The sequence below is a fragment of the Trametes versicolor genome (assembly GCF_000271585.1).
Source record: "Trametes versicolor FP-101664 SS1 unplaced genomic scaffold TRAVEscaffold_12, whole genome shotgun sequence".
Classification (NCBI taxonomy): Eukaryota; Fungi; Basidiomycota; class Agaricomycetes; order Polyporales; family Polyporaceae; genus Trametes; species Trametes versicolor.
The window spans coordinates 117,528-130,675 of record NW_007360332.1 but is presented as its reverse complement, the minus strand read 5'-3'; the positions used below and the strand labels follow the sequence as shown (position 1 = coordinate 130,675).

Here is a 13,148-nt window from a genome sequence, read left to right as displayed (position 1 = left end):
CATGGTCCGGGCTCAGAAGGAGACCCATCCTGTCAGTCGAGCCAGGTGAGGCTGCAGCTGTCCAGCGATTCAAGCTCTTCCTACTACCGGATGCCTATTTAACGACGAGAACCAGGCTTTGCAAATACGGGTATCTCTGGCCGCAAGGGTCAGAACGAGAAGAGAGGGGATAGGATAACGTAGCTTCATCGTCTGCAACATAGTAGCCGAAGCGAAGAAGGTCGAACTTCAACCACTCGATCCTGGGCGTTTGCGCGATGTGACGCAGTGTCGATCTCCGATCTCCTTCAGCCGATCGCCATCCCCGCGTTCACGATGAGTCGCGCGACCACATCGACGTCCAGCAAGCAGCATCCAGCGTTGAGCATCACGAGAGTCGTACACATCGTTCGCGTTAGAAGTCAAGAACCATGCATGCAATCGATTTTTAGATACTACCTACGAAGACTACAGTGCAAGTAACATCAAAGCGTTCATTCGTCATCATCTCAGAGTCGTAGCGGAAACGGGTGCACGGTGAGGGGGGAGGGACGAGGGCTAGCTCGAAGGGGTCGGGCGGTACCGTGACGGGGATTAGGCCAAGCGGCGGGTCGAAGACAGGCTGCAGAGCGCGCGCGGCGAGGGCGGGGGAATAAACGGGGTGCTAGTAGTGAATTGTCCATCTCAGTGACAGGCGAGAAAGGCTATGTAGAGTCCGGCTAGTACAGAACGCATGAGGCGGGGGAATGGAAATAGTACGTCGAGAGCATACAGTGCAGCCTGTCTATGGTGTGGCGATGTGGGGGAACGAAACTTTAGTCCATCAGATACTCTGACATATCGTGCAGTTCACATGCAGGGATTGGCGGAAGATTAGGGCTGGAGAGCGCATCGTCAGCATATATCGAGGGAGCAAGAATGGACAAGTTGACTCACGGATGACGAGCATCGCGGCGAACAGGGCGACCGCCAGCACGAAGACGAACCCATACTTGATGACGATCCACCTGCGCTGCCTCTTCTGCTTGATAGAGTACAACGGCGCGCGAATCTGCTTAGACGGGCGCAACCAGACTACACGAGATGAAGTTAGCAAAGCACGACGCGGCACTTGTATAAACAGGGCGACTTACACAACATCATCGAGTGGAAGCGATCGATGTAGGGAATGAGGATAGGAGGTGTGAGGATGAACAAGAGGATGTGTCCGATGAGGAAGTCGGAGCTCCAGAGCGACAACTCAATAATCTTGACGATGAACTCGCGCGCGGGCTGCGACATGGCCGACGACCCGAGGCCGCGGCCGTACCACTTGCCCGTCCACCACGCTCGGTTCGTCTCGTCGTGCTTGAACTCGCGAGACAGGAACACAGCGATGAGGATCTTGTGCGTCGCACGCTGGATGAAGATGATCGCGATGAGACCCAACACGGCGTGCGCGACGTTCCACAGCTCCAAGAACCACTGCAAGATATTGTTAGCGAGGAGCGAAACAGACATGCACCGAAATCACTCACGAAGAACTCGAAGAAAGCGATCATGCCGACAACACCGAGCGTGTGGCCCAAGAACGCCATGACGGAACCGAACTTGGGGAAGGGGGTGTCGAGCATGGGGCCCAGGAACAGCGAGAACATGAAGAGCACGAGCAGGATCGCCGCGTTCCACACGATGGGACCAATAGCCACGACCGCGATACGGATGAGTGGCGCCGCCGGCTGCTTGCCGTCCTTGTCGGGGAACGACTTCACGAACATGTACGCGATGGTGAACAGGACGGCCATGACAAGCGGGAAGATGACCTCGGAGAAGATGACCGCCCGCCACTTGGCGCGGGGGACGTCGCCGGACAGCCGTTCTGAGGGGTGACCGAGACGTTTCTTCTTGTATCCAGTGATCATCGTCCGGGAGAGACGGCAATACCCAATCCACGAGTTGGCATGGGCGCGCGAGTTGCCGCGGTTCATCCAGCGCAAGAACTCGCTGTAAGGGGGGGTCAGAAAACGTATGGCGAACAAGCGCCCTCATTGCTTACCGATAGTCGATGATAAAGTCCGCCGCGGAGAACTGGTGCGGGTTGAACAGGAAGGGAGAGACGCAAAGTGCCAGGATCGACACCCAGAAGTACGTGATCCATCCAGTCCAGATCGTGAGCGTCACGTAGAGCAGCATGACCAGGGTACGCATCCCGAGGTAGATACTAGGCCCCGCGAACCGCGAGTAGAGGATAGCGAACGAGATCCTCGTCGTCGCAAAGCCACGTCCGGTCGCAATATACCGCGCACCACCGAAGGTCAAGTTCGTGATGATCGAGTGAGACGAGATCTGAGTGGAGAAGACCTCGAACGCAGGCGACAGAGAGCCGAAGTGTTTCGCCAGACGAATGACGGCCTTGACAGTTCCACGCTCAACCAGTTCTACAGACCGAGGTCAGCAAGATCAAATAGGAATCAAGAGCAACCCATTCTCACCTTGCAGGAACAGAGGGAGGTAGGCGATCATGAACACAAGGAAGATACTGATGATACAGTGGTCGATCCACTGGAAGGCGGGCGTAAGGTTGTAGCAGCCCGTCGTTCCGATGAACTGGCCAGATGACGAGTATTTGCAGACCGTGAGTTGACCGTTGAGCGTGCCCAAGAATACCACTACGCATGCAAGTAAGCAAAAGAGCGCATATAGTCACACAAAATACTCACTCGTCATGACGAAGATCTGTACCGACAGGATAACGAGCATGTTGTTAATATGGAACCCAGGGTGGCCGTAGTAGAACGTCAGGAAGCGGTCGACCGGAAGCTGCGTGCCGAGGTAGTAGTACTCGCGACTGAGCATCTGCTCGCCCATACCCGTTCCGATCTTGGTCTGGAAGTTCAGGATCGTTCCGAAGCCGAGGTCACGACCCTTTCCGCACTGGTAGTACTCCGTGTGCTTGATACGTCCACCACGTCCGAAGGCGTTCATACCCGCATAGATATCCTCGTTGAGATGGAGACCCTTCTGCGCTTTGGAGACACCACCGCGCGTGGTCATGTAGAGCGCGTTCAGGAAATCGGGGTGACCGTAGTGAAGCTTGCCGCCGATCCATGCGAGTGACCGAGCCGTCAGAGTACCGAACGTCTGCTCCTTGCCGGCTGCAAGGTCACCGAGGATACCAATGTTCTCCGAGAAGATGTACTCGCGGGCACCGACGATAGCAATGGGCGACTTCTTGAAGTCCTTGTGGCCCCACTGCGCGTACGGACTCTGGCTCGAGACGTTGTACTCCTCGAACTCCGCGAGAACGTTTCGAATCTTGAGACACTCCTCGAGGTAGTTGTCCTGGTTGGCGTCGATGAGCTGGAGATACTCGCCGCGGTAGAAAATGATCGCGTGGTTCTGGTTGTCGGACTTGCCGTCACCGAGAATAGGGTTACCAGGAAGCTCGATGCGGAACTTGGGTTTGCGGCGACCAGTGTCGGCGATGAACTCGGAGTGCCCGTCGATGAGCGCCGAGAAGATGCGCGAGTCGCCGCCCTCCTTGCGCGGGGGCTCCTCCTCGAGGTAAGCGATCTGGAGATCCGGGTACGCACGGAGCAAGAACTCTGCGTTCTCCTGCTCCTCACGATTGAACTTCGAGTATCGCTGCATCGAGACAACGAACTTGAACTTCCGGCGCGCCATACGCTCGAGCTCGCGCTCAAGCTTGTCGGTGTTGCCGCCAAAGAGCTGGACGACCTCCGGGTTCTCCACGCGGTAGAGAAGCTTGATCGCCTTGGAGTAGTTCATCATGCCGGAGACCGTGCGATAGAGAGTCTGCGCCCGCAGCGACGCCCAGATACGCGTGCGCAGCGTGAACTCGGGCGCCGCAGACTTGAAGCCAATGCAGTAGAACGGCAGATCGTCGGCCTTCGACGCACCCTTCTCGTCCATGCCGCCGAAGGGACTCGACCCGTTGAACGTCTGGGACTCTTCCGCGAGGATCTTGGTGTCCTTCACGAAGTTGTCCCATTCGACCGGGTGGAGCTGCTTCAGGTACTCAAGTAGCGTGACACGAGTGTTCTGGTCCTCCTCGCGAATGATCTCACGGAGAGAGAGCAAAATCTATGTAAAGCATGAGCACCATGACGGCGAAGAACCCTGTATATATGCGCACCTTTTCGCTATAATGAGGGGTCAGGATAGTGAACGTGGGCATCGCGTCGACAGGGAGCGGTTCAGGGACGGCCGTAGTGAGCGACTGCGCAAAGAACGAGATACGACGCTCGGCTTCGCTTCCGGGTGTGAAGAACTCCCCGCGGAAGTTCTTGTCGCTCTGCGAGATGAAGAACGCCGGCGCGCGGAGGCTCCGACGACCGTCTTGACCAACGTCGACCTGGTGGTACAGCAGCTTCTGCACATGCTCGATCGAGAGGAGATGCTCGCGGTACATCGAGATGATGATGGCGTTCCAGATTTGCGAGACGAGAACCTAAACCTAATATCAATATAACATTCGTCGCATGAAGGTCGAGAGACTGACCTTGGGCTTGTACTTGGTCTCCATGTCAGCAGTGGCAAGGATCTTCGAGTAAATCCGCTTCGGGAGGCGAGTGTAGATGTCCTTCCACGGCGTCCAGATAGACAACCCAAGCGCGAACGAACGACCGATGCTGAATACCGTGTTCCAGATGATCCACCACAAGAACGTGTCCAGGAAGAACAAGACGAGGTCCATGAGGTACATGATCGTGAGCGTGAACGCGGCCTGGTTCCGGCAGAGCGCGTTGCCAAAGTACTTGTCCTTGCAGCCCTGGATCTGCATCCCGACCATGACCCGGATAGGGTTCTTGAACGACAGCGTCAGGAAGAAGTACGATTCCGTGAACTTGCACCCAAAGACGAGGAGCCACAGCCCGACAGAAGCCAGGCGCGCGGAGGAGCTCAACGAAGGGTAACTGGCGGTGAAAGTCTGGCTCGCGAGGTATTTACGTGACTTGCCGGCAACTCGGTCACCGAACATTCGACCGGAAGGGAGGATGGCGAAGAGGAGTGTGGCGACGACGGCAATGAAGAACTGCACGATACCAAGGATGAGAGCCAGCGAACCACCGGGAGAATTGCTCTCAGCGATGGCGATGTAGAAGGTCGGACCAGCAGTAAGAGCAAGGGTGACGAAGAGGAATATAAGTCGCCGAGTGAGGTGCGAGGTGTTGTTCCAGGTTGTAGGGATGTACGAGAACTCCGCCAGTGTTGCACAGATCATGATGATACTCGCAACGGCGCCGCCCAGTGCCGTCGCAGACCAGCGCATCGCTGCATGCGCCTCGCCGTTGTAGATCGTGGGGGAGTTGTATGCCGTGTAGAACCAATACATCGAAATGTGGATGACCCAGATGCGGTTGAAGTTGACGAGGAGGTGGCCGAAAGAGCGCTTCTCGTAGTACGTCTTGAAGAAGACGCGGTTCCAGTCGACGCGATCGAACTTCATAAACCGTTGTGCCGGAGGGAGATCGACGAGGCGGGACTAAGGGAGGGTCAGCAAAAGCTTACGATAGAGATAACTGTATGCGCACCTTGTCAGTCAAGACGATGCGGGCAATGCCCTCCGGGTACCAGAACAGCTGGTTGACGTCGTCATACCCGATAATCTGGTCGTGGTCGCGCTCCTTCCGTACAAACTTCCCATCTACAACCTCGTACCCTTGATCCCGGATGAACCGGTAGAGTGGCTTGACTACCGCGTGCAAGTAGAGTCCCTCTGGCACGGGGTCGACTCGGCTCTGGCACTCGGGCGACCGGTAGTAGTCGTCCGCACACTTGAAGATAAAGCACAGACACTCGGGCACGAACCGGACCTGCGCAGCTTCGCCCCAGAGCAGCAGCCACAGCGCGATCTGACGCATCCGGTCGTACTGGCTCATGTTGTTCATCGCCTGCCGCCACCGGTCTAGTGCACCGTGTAGTTGACGCTCGGCTGCCTTGTGCCCCTTCGTTTGCCGCTTCTGGGATCGCAACCGCGAAAGGCCGGGATTCTGCGTCTGACCGATCGCGTCGTCGAGGTCGAGCTGCGCAGCAAAGTACCACTTGCGGTAGTTCGCATGCTGGCCACCGATGTAGTCGGCGTGCAAGGTCAGCAGAGCCTGGTTCGGCGACATACGAGACGCTCGACTGTCCAGGAGCTGCATCACAAAATCGAACTGTAGAGAAAGCCGTCAACACTGATGATGAAGGCGCACGCGCGGTAGGCTTGGCCAGCCAAGGATTACACTGCATGTCAGCGCCGCAATGGACATCCCGTAGCCCCTCCACCCAGAACGCGGGGGCACGGAACCAGGCGCATATGCTTCACACCTGCGCAGCTATCACTGGTGCCGGACCTCGCATCGTAGCGAAGTCGTCCGTGTACGATGGGTTACGGTATGATCAGCTGCGCACCGTGTCTAGCCCGCATATAGTGGGCCCGAATGGCCAGTGCTGACAGGGGTCCGAGATTCGGAGGCAATGGCCAACCATAGCCGCCGTGTGAAGGAAGAACAGAACGTACCATGTTGCGCATCGAGTCCCGCTGGAATCCAAACTTCTGCGTAAGGTCAAGGAAGATGTCCTCAATCTCCTCCTTGGACAGAGGAATTTGTCGCTCGGAACTCCATGCAGGGTAGGGTTCGCGCCCCGAGACTCCGTTATGGTCGATGAAGGTCGGTGTTGAGGACTCCGAGATGCCCATGCGCGGTGGGCCCAGCGACTCCTGCGACGGAGGGTACTTCTGGCCGTACACGTCGACATCGGAGTCGGTGTCTTGTTGGGCTGCAAGATGAAGCATCAGAGGCCGAGGGCGCTGAGTATGGACGGCCAAGACTCACCGTAATCATAAGCGCCGCCCTGCTCGTAGTAGCGGTCCTCGTCGAGGTTGCTCCCCTCGGAGCCATAGGTGTCGCGACGGCCGTACTGGTCTATATGGTCGTCCTCCTGGTCATAATATCGGTGAGGTTCAGGCATTTGCGTGTTGCTGAAGGGATCGTGGGGGTCGGAGGACGGAGGGGAAGGAGAGGTGTACATGCCCTCCTGGCTGCGGGGGCCACGGCCGGCCATGGTTTCGTCGGAATCCCGCGTCGTCTGCTCTCCAGAAGGTGATGAGGGCGTCGAGGACGTTGAGGGTGATGGGGAGGACGTGGAAGACGGTGAGGAGCGACCCGCTGCGGGCGGCGAAGGAGTGTGAGAGGCTGAGCTCATGGTTTCGGTGCGTCACGGCGCCAGACTCCGACCCAGCCTTATTACTACTTATGGGCGTTTTTGTGGAGCTTCCCAGCCCTTTTGATACCAAATCGGGAGATAGGAGTACCCAAAGGAGAAGTAATGTCATCCATCCAGATCTATCGAGATCCATCCTGGTGTTCGACTCGCTCGCATTTTCATGAGATAAAACTTCGCATTTGGTGCTCACATGCTGCCCAGCTGCACGAACACAACATGGTCACTGGCAGACCTTATATATGCTGCGCTGGGATTGATACCCAGGTTAAAGGAGTAGGACCAATCACCCAGTGAGAGATCTCTCAAGACGAGATATCAGGCAAGCCCTAGGACCGGTTGCTCACTTATGCGGCTCAGTACTCACAATCTTCATGGCGGTGCTTATGCGAATGAGTCAGATAAAAGTTGAGCATTGAACGTTGAACAGCTCCTTCCAAGGCCGCTCTTTCGCCGACACAGGGAAGGCGAGGCGCGGGCGAGCAGAGTCCAAAGGCGACGTAGTCCGCACGGTTTGTCCTCTCCCACGATGTCCTTTTCATACGCATGCCCCACACGAACTTCACGGATTACTACTTCAAGGACGAGATATTCCAACCCATCCAAGCTCGTTTTCACTCGAAGCAGGAGGAGAGTGGGACCTTAGGTGCGCCGCTTGCAACCTATCAAACAATCGGTGTTGTCCGTGCCTTTCATAGGCTGGCTTCTCAGCGTGTATCCGCGTACTTAAAGCCTCGCATTCACCGTTACTTGGCTCAGCCCCATTTCGACTCTCTGCGACCGAATCTCTCGACATGGCACAAGCGGCATCATCGCAGCCAGAGCGGAAACGACCCCGACTGTCACCCGAAAACGAAGACGAGGACGAGAAGCCTTTCGTCAACCATGCTACTCTCTACTTCGACGATGGCAATGCCATCCTCACTGCTGGGAGGATGCTCTTCTGCGTCCATAGATCGCTCCTATCCAAGCATTCCAGTGTGCTCCGCGACCTGTTCGAAGAGTCGCATGCGCGGTTCCGAGGACTTCTACATCTCGAAATGGAAGAGACTTCGGAGGAGGTAGAGGCCCTGCTCAACGTTATCTATGACGGACTGTGAGTACCAGTTGCCCAGAGTTACTGCCGTGCGGCATGCCCCTTACGATTCTCTTCGCATAGGCGAGTCGATGTCCAGAGATTGTCCGTCGAGACCTTTCCCTCCCTGTCCAACATCCTGCGAATGGCAACCAAGTACAAAGTGGGGCGTCCGTGTGACGATATCTTGGCACGCATACGAGCCGAATGGCCCGCGAACCTCGTCCAGCACGATGCGAAAGAGCGCGAGCTTCGGGACCGCCTCAGCAGGATATACGGAAACGCGAACAGGCCACCTGGTATCCAACAGCCTCCTCAGCATGCTCCCCCTCCCGAGCCTGTGGCGCCGGAAGAGGATACCATCGTTCACCCTGCAAGCGTGATCTCTCTCCTACGTGAATGTGGCTACGATGACGCGGACCTCCTCTACCCCCTCTTCTACGCTCTCAGCTGCACGACGTGGCAGTTCGGCGGACCTTCCCTCGGTCTCAATCTTGCGCCACTCTCCTCGGCGGACGTGGAGCGCCTCGTGGTAGGAACCGAACGCCTTCGGACGGCTCACATCTCGTTCGCTGTTGTCACCCCCGAATTCCCCGCATCTCCGACGCACCCGCCTCACTTCTGCATCTTGGGTGCTACACAAATTTGGTCAACGATGCTGCCGCTGCTGTTGCCGCCCGCTCGGCGCCGCTCGCGGCCGATAGAAGACTGGTACGACATGATACCGGTGGCGACCAATGGACACTTGCAATACCATGTATGCGCCCTCTGCGCTCGTGCCATCGCCGCCAAGGTCGAGGCTGTCAGGCAGAGGCTATGGGCGTCGCTTCCTGTGTACTTCGAGTTATCGTGATGGCTGGACTTTGAATCGGTGGCATTGTGCGTATATATTCACTGGGACCCTGTCAAATCAGCGTACTTCTATTTATGGGTATGAATATCGACCTGCCGGCCCTTGCCCTCAAACACCACAGTGGTTTCAGGTGTCATATACTCGGATCGCACTCCTTCAAGAATTGGGCATCGCTGTTTGCAATAGGACTCAGAGAACTAGCGGCTATGCGACACGTTTGTCAAGCCCAATGATACTTTTTATGTGCTCAAACCTCAGGTGCATGTTTAGTCCGCTCAGAATCAAGCATAAAACACAGCTAACCGGCAAGTGGCTTGGTGCCTCAGTAGCGTCCACGGCCAATCGGCGAACCTTCAGCAACGTCAGCTCATCATTTGCTCGGACTGCGGTCAACGTCGTTCCAAAGTGACTTCCGGCGCGATTCATAGGTGCAAGCCTCAGCACGCACGCCCGACGCGCAGCAGCGGCTGGCCTTCTGAGCGAACTTCGGTGATGCATATGGCAACATCAATGACCCAAATACTAGTAATCAAACGAGGTGCGGCCACACATCAGATTTCCCCAGGTAAGGCTACACGGTGGCAGGTCACATTCACTAATTCTCTGCTTTTGGCCCTCTTCTAACGTGCAGTCTTCGAGATATCGTGTGCATTCACCGATCGCTGAAACTACTCTACTATAAAAGCTGGTGTCTTCATGCATGCACATATAGAAGTTGGGGGACGTGTCGACATGGCCTTACTTGGTACGTCAACTGATTCCATGAATCCTACTAATGAATGACATCTGAGCGTTATATGCCAGATGGCGGCCTTTTGTAGTACAATGCCACTGACCGCTGTCGACGGTGCCGTATGCTTCTGAACCACCACGCCTCAAGTACCCCTGAACTAAACCCTCAAATAGCTTCCTCAGCCCACACTGTACGACTCACCCCCTTCGTATTCCCCCACATCTCCTCATCACCCTTTCCTTCATGTCTCAGCTCGCAGAATATCTCCGTCATCTCTTTAGCCTATCAGGTTCTCCACCCGATGACTCACGGGGTGCAGAGACACCAGAAACGCAAGCCGTTAACGGACCAGATGATTCATATTCCCCAGACACTTCTCCGAGTCCTCGTCTCACCGACATCAAGTACGTCGACTATGTCTACGATCAAGATTCTCACGAGTGGACGTATGTCGACACCGAGTCAAACACCCTCGCAGAGGCCGTAATGCCATCCGGTCCCGCCGTTGGATCGGGAGATTGGCAAGGCTACTGTTTTGTAATTGTGCGGAATTTTCCAGCGCAGATGATGCCTGGGGAGGTCATTGTGTTCAAGATCGTGATCAAGAGCGCACACCTCTTGCAGGCGTGCGAACACGTCCTAGGCAACATCCCTGACGTCTCTTGGAATTCCGATCCCCTTGAGGTGCGTTACAATGCCATGCACATCTTCCCTCGCCGTAGCGCTAGACTTATCCGATGTAATCTAGCTCAGCCCTGAATTGCTGCTGACCTTCCTCCCCCAACTGGAGAAGTACGAGGCAACGCTGAGTGCAGACCCCGCTAGCGAAGACAACACCAGTACTATAACGTCTATCCGCACACTTGTGGCGTATTTGAGGAAGAACTACCAAAGTACCCTCGCTCAAATCGACAACCTCACCTCGCACGGTGAGATCACCTTCGACCTCTTATATGCAATCTTGGTCCCCCGCACGGTCGTCATCACGCGCTGCACGGAGACCGGCGAGCCGCGGGCGCTGAAGCTGCTCTCCGCCACATGGAGCGGTACTTGCTACACTTTGTACTGTCAAGGCGTTGAAGGCGCATCCGCGGACGACGACAGGGGCGACAACGCAGGCGCCGCAGACGAGCTAGCCAATGCCACTCCGTCCTTTGGGCTATATCAAATCTGTCTTAACATAGCTAAGTTCAAGGGCACCAGGCGGATCAACACCCTTGTCGCATTCCCCATCGAATACCACTCCGATGCCGAGGCAATCAGAGCCAGACTCGTTCGGCGCGGGCGCAAATGGGCAGTCCTCAACGGGATACACCACGTCGCATACAGAGGACTTGCGACTGACGAAATGGGCAGCAAGTACAGCGTGAGTTGACCGCGCGACATGACGTTATATACATAGCTTAGTCTGACAGGACCCGCCGGTGACAGGTCAACTCGCGCATTATGATTGACCGAGGTGCTTTTTTTCAAGTTCAACATCGGTGTATAGTCAACTCACCGCTACATGGCAGGCAACTTCATGCGAGTCAACCCCAATAACCGAGTGTTTGAGCCAAACTCAGATGTGGCCTGCGAGCAATCCGCGCTCGATGGTATGTTAGGTACCAATCGCCGTTGGTTTGATACGTACTCATCAGGGCGCGCAGAGTATCAAAATAGAAAAGAAGGCGCGCATATATCGAGCCTCATCCCGAGCGACGACATGCTTCTCTTAGCGACGCCCGTTCTCTACGGCTTCAGCTTGTCCGACAAGATTTGGCGTGAGTAACGTAGGCTCGATAGTGTTTTCTCAGGCCGCTGACGTTCTAGGCTATCAGTGAGATTTAATGTAGAGAAGATCTCGTCGATCGAGTGGAACAAAGAGACGTTCGAGGGACTCGTACTCCCAGCGGACCGCAAAACGCTGCTACGCTCGCTCGTCGAGGCGCACGACGCCGATTCTGGCTTCGATGACTTCGTGCGCGGCAAGGGTCAAGGGCTCGTCATCAACCTTTTCGGACCCCCGGGAGTGGGCAAGACGCTCTCGGCTGAGGCGACGAGCGAGCACATCAAGCACCCGCTGTATGTGGTGGGGAGCGGTGATCTGGGGACAAACCCTTCCGCCCTGGACGCCATCCTCGGACAGGTGTTTGATGTCGCAACGTGCTGGAATGCTATAGTGCTCATCGATGAAGTGAGTGACAGCTGGCTGTATTCATCGGCTTCAACGCACTGAACGATGCTCGGAACCTCTACTAGGCGGACGTATTCTTGGAGCAGCGATCGTTGCATAATTTGGAACGAAACGCCATGGTTGCCGTGTTGTGCGTCTCCCAAATCCCGTCTGTCTCTGAACATACTAAATTTCATGATAGTCTGCGCCACATCGAGTACTACCGGGGTATCCTCTTCCTCACCACGAACCGCATCTCCACCTTCGACGAAGCATTCCTCTCCCGCATACACGTTGCGCTGCACTACACAGAACTCAGTACCACGACGAAGATCCAAATCTGGTACTCGTTCCTCAAGAAAGCCGGTGTAGCAGAAGGACGGATCTCGGACGAGCTCGTCGAGAAGCTCGCCGAGAGAAACGTGAACGGGCGCCAGATCAAGAACGCGTGCCGCACGGCGACGTCGCTGGCCAGGAGCCGGGGTGTGGAGATGCAGTACGGGCACCTGGTGGAGGCCTTGGACGCGATGGAGGAGTTCGTCAAGCAATTTACGGCTATGCGACGCTGATACGATGACCAAATGGGCAATCTTGTACGATTTCTTGGGCGAAACGTGACTATATGCGGGTGTGTATAGCGGAGAGCAGCGAAGACCTTTCAAAACGCTATCTACCTGGTAAGCCATCGTCGTACGCCACGCCCGCGATGCCCTACAGCCGACGAGGCTGGACCTTACTTGTTGGATTGTGGTTCTGAGCGAGCGAGCGCCTGCTCGCCGGTACTTGCCGAGGCGTTCAATCGCGCGCGAGGCGTTTTGTGTACCCTGTCCGTTTGCCTCTGTACCACGACGCTACTGTACAGGACAACCGGAATCATCTCACTTTCACGACCCGATTTCTCGCTTGCTCCAACACTACTTGCTGTGTGTATCCCTTTCTGCGAGGTTAGCCACAAATCCATCAGGCCAAACCATCAGGCCAAATTTGTTCGAGGGTATACTTGATCCGAGGGTCGATGCTCACGTTCTTGGAAGAGGTGACGCCACTGCCGACTCCAGTCTCGTCAGTGTCTTTCTCAGCACCCCATTCCGCATCATTCGGCATGTTCTCCGACATCGAAGCTCAAAGTCCATTCGGACCAGGA

General features: G+C 56.0%; 3 protein-coding genes across 3 annotated transcripts; 2 read left to right on the top strand and 1 right to left on the bottom strand.

Annotated features, from left to right (window-relative positions):
* Positions 1–524: 524 nt before the first annotated feature.
* On the bottom strand, positions 525–7,087 carry TRAVEDRAFT_31446 (1,3-beta-glucan synthase). Its single transcript, XM_008045166.1, has 12 exons — positions 6,801–7,087; positions 6,485–6,744; positions 5,514–6,137; positions 4,481–5,464; positions 4,115–4,429; positions 2,679–4,062; positions 2,451–2,627; positions 2,015–2,396; positions 1,497–1,962; positions 1,113–1,443; positions 916–1,053; positions 525–858 (listed from the first exon to the last, which is right to left on the bottom strand). The coding sequence occupies exons 1-12, from the start codon at positions 7,027–7,029 to the stop codon at positions 803–805; spliced, it is 5,346 nt and encodes a 1,781-aa protein (XP_008043357.1). The 5' UTR covers positions 7,030–7,087; the 3' UTR covers positions 525–802.
* Positions 7,088–7,982: 895 nt separating this feature from the next.
* On the top strand, positions 7,983–8,516 carry TRAVEDRAFT_133157 (uncharacterized protein; the record flags this gene model as incomplete). The annotated part of the gene is made up of 2 exons (XM_008045428.1): positions 7,983–8,284; positions 8,348–8,516. Coding segments are annotated over 2 exons (471 nt in total), but the record flags the coding sequence as incomplete, so codon positions are not given.
* Positions 8,517–10,092: 1,576 nt separating this feature from the next.
* Positions 10,093–12,573, top strand: TRAVEDRAFT_74591 (P-loop containing nucleoside triphosphate hydrolase protein; the record flags this gene model as incomplete). The annotated part of the gene is made up of 8 exons (XM_008045427.1): positions 10,093–10,533; positions 10,598–11,215; positions 11,281–11,308; positions 11,364–11,444; positions 11,499–11,612; positions 11,670–12,025; positions 12,091–12,155; positions 12,207–12,573. The coding sequence occupies 8 exons, from the start codon at positions 10,093–10,095 to the stop codon at positions 12,571–12,573; spliced, it is 2,070 nt and encodes a 689-aa protein (XP_008043618.1).
* Positions 12,574–13,148: the final 575 nt, after the last annotated feature.

Bases quoted from the DNA above. Each gene is read 5' to 3' on its own strand.
- TRAVEDRAFT_31446 (XM_008045166.1), bottom strand. From the start codon at position 7,029: ATGGCCGGCCGTGGCCCCCGCAGCCAGGAGGGCATGTACACCTCTCCT. The intron at 6,745-6,800 runs GTGAGTCTTGGC...TTCATCTTGCAG, and splicing joins GGGCGGCGCTTATGATTACG to CCCAACAAGACACCGACTCC. The intron at 1,444-1,496 runs GTGAGTGATTTC...AATATCTTGCAG, and splicing joins TCGCTTTCTTCGAGTTCTTC to TGGTTCTTGGAGCTGTGGAA.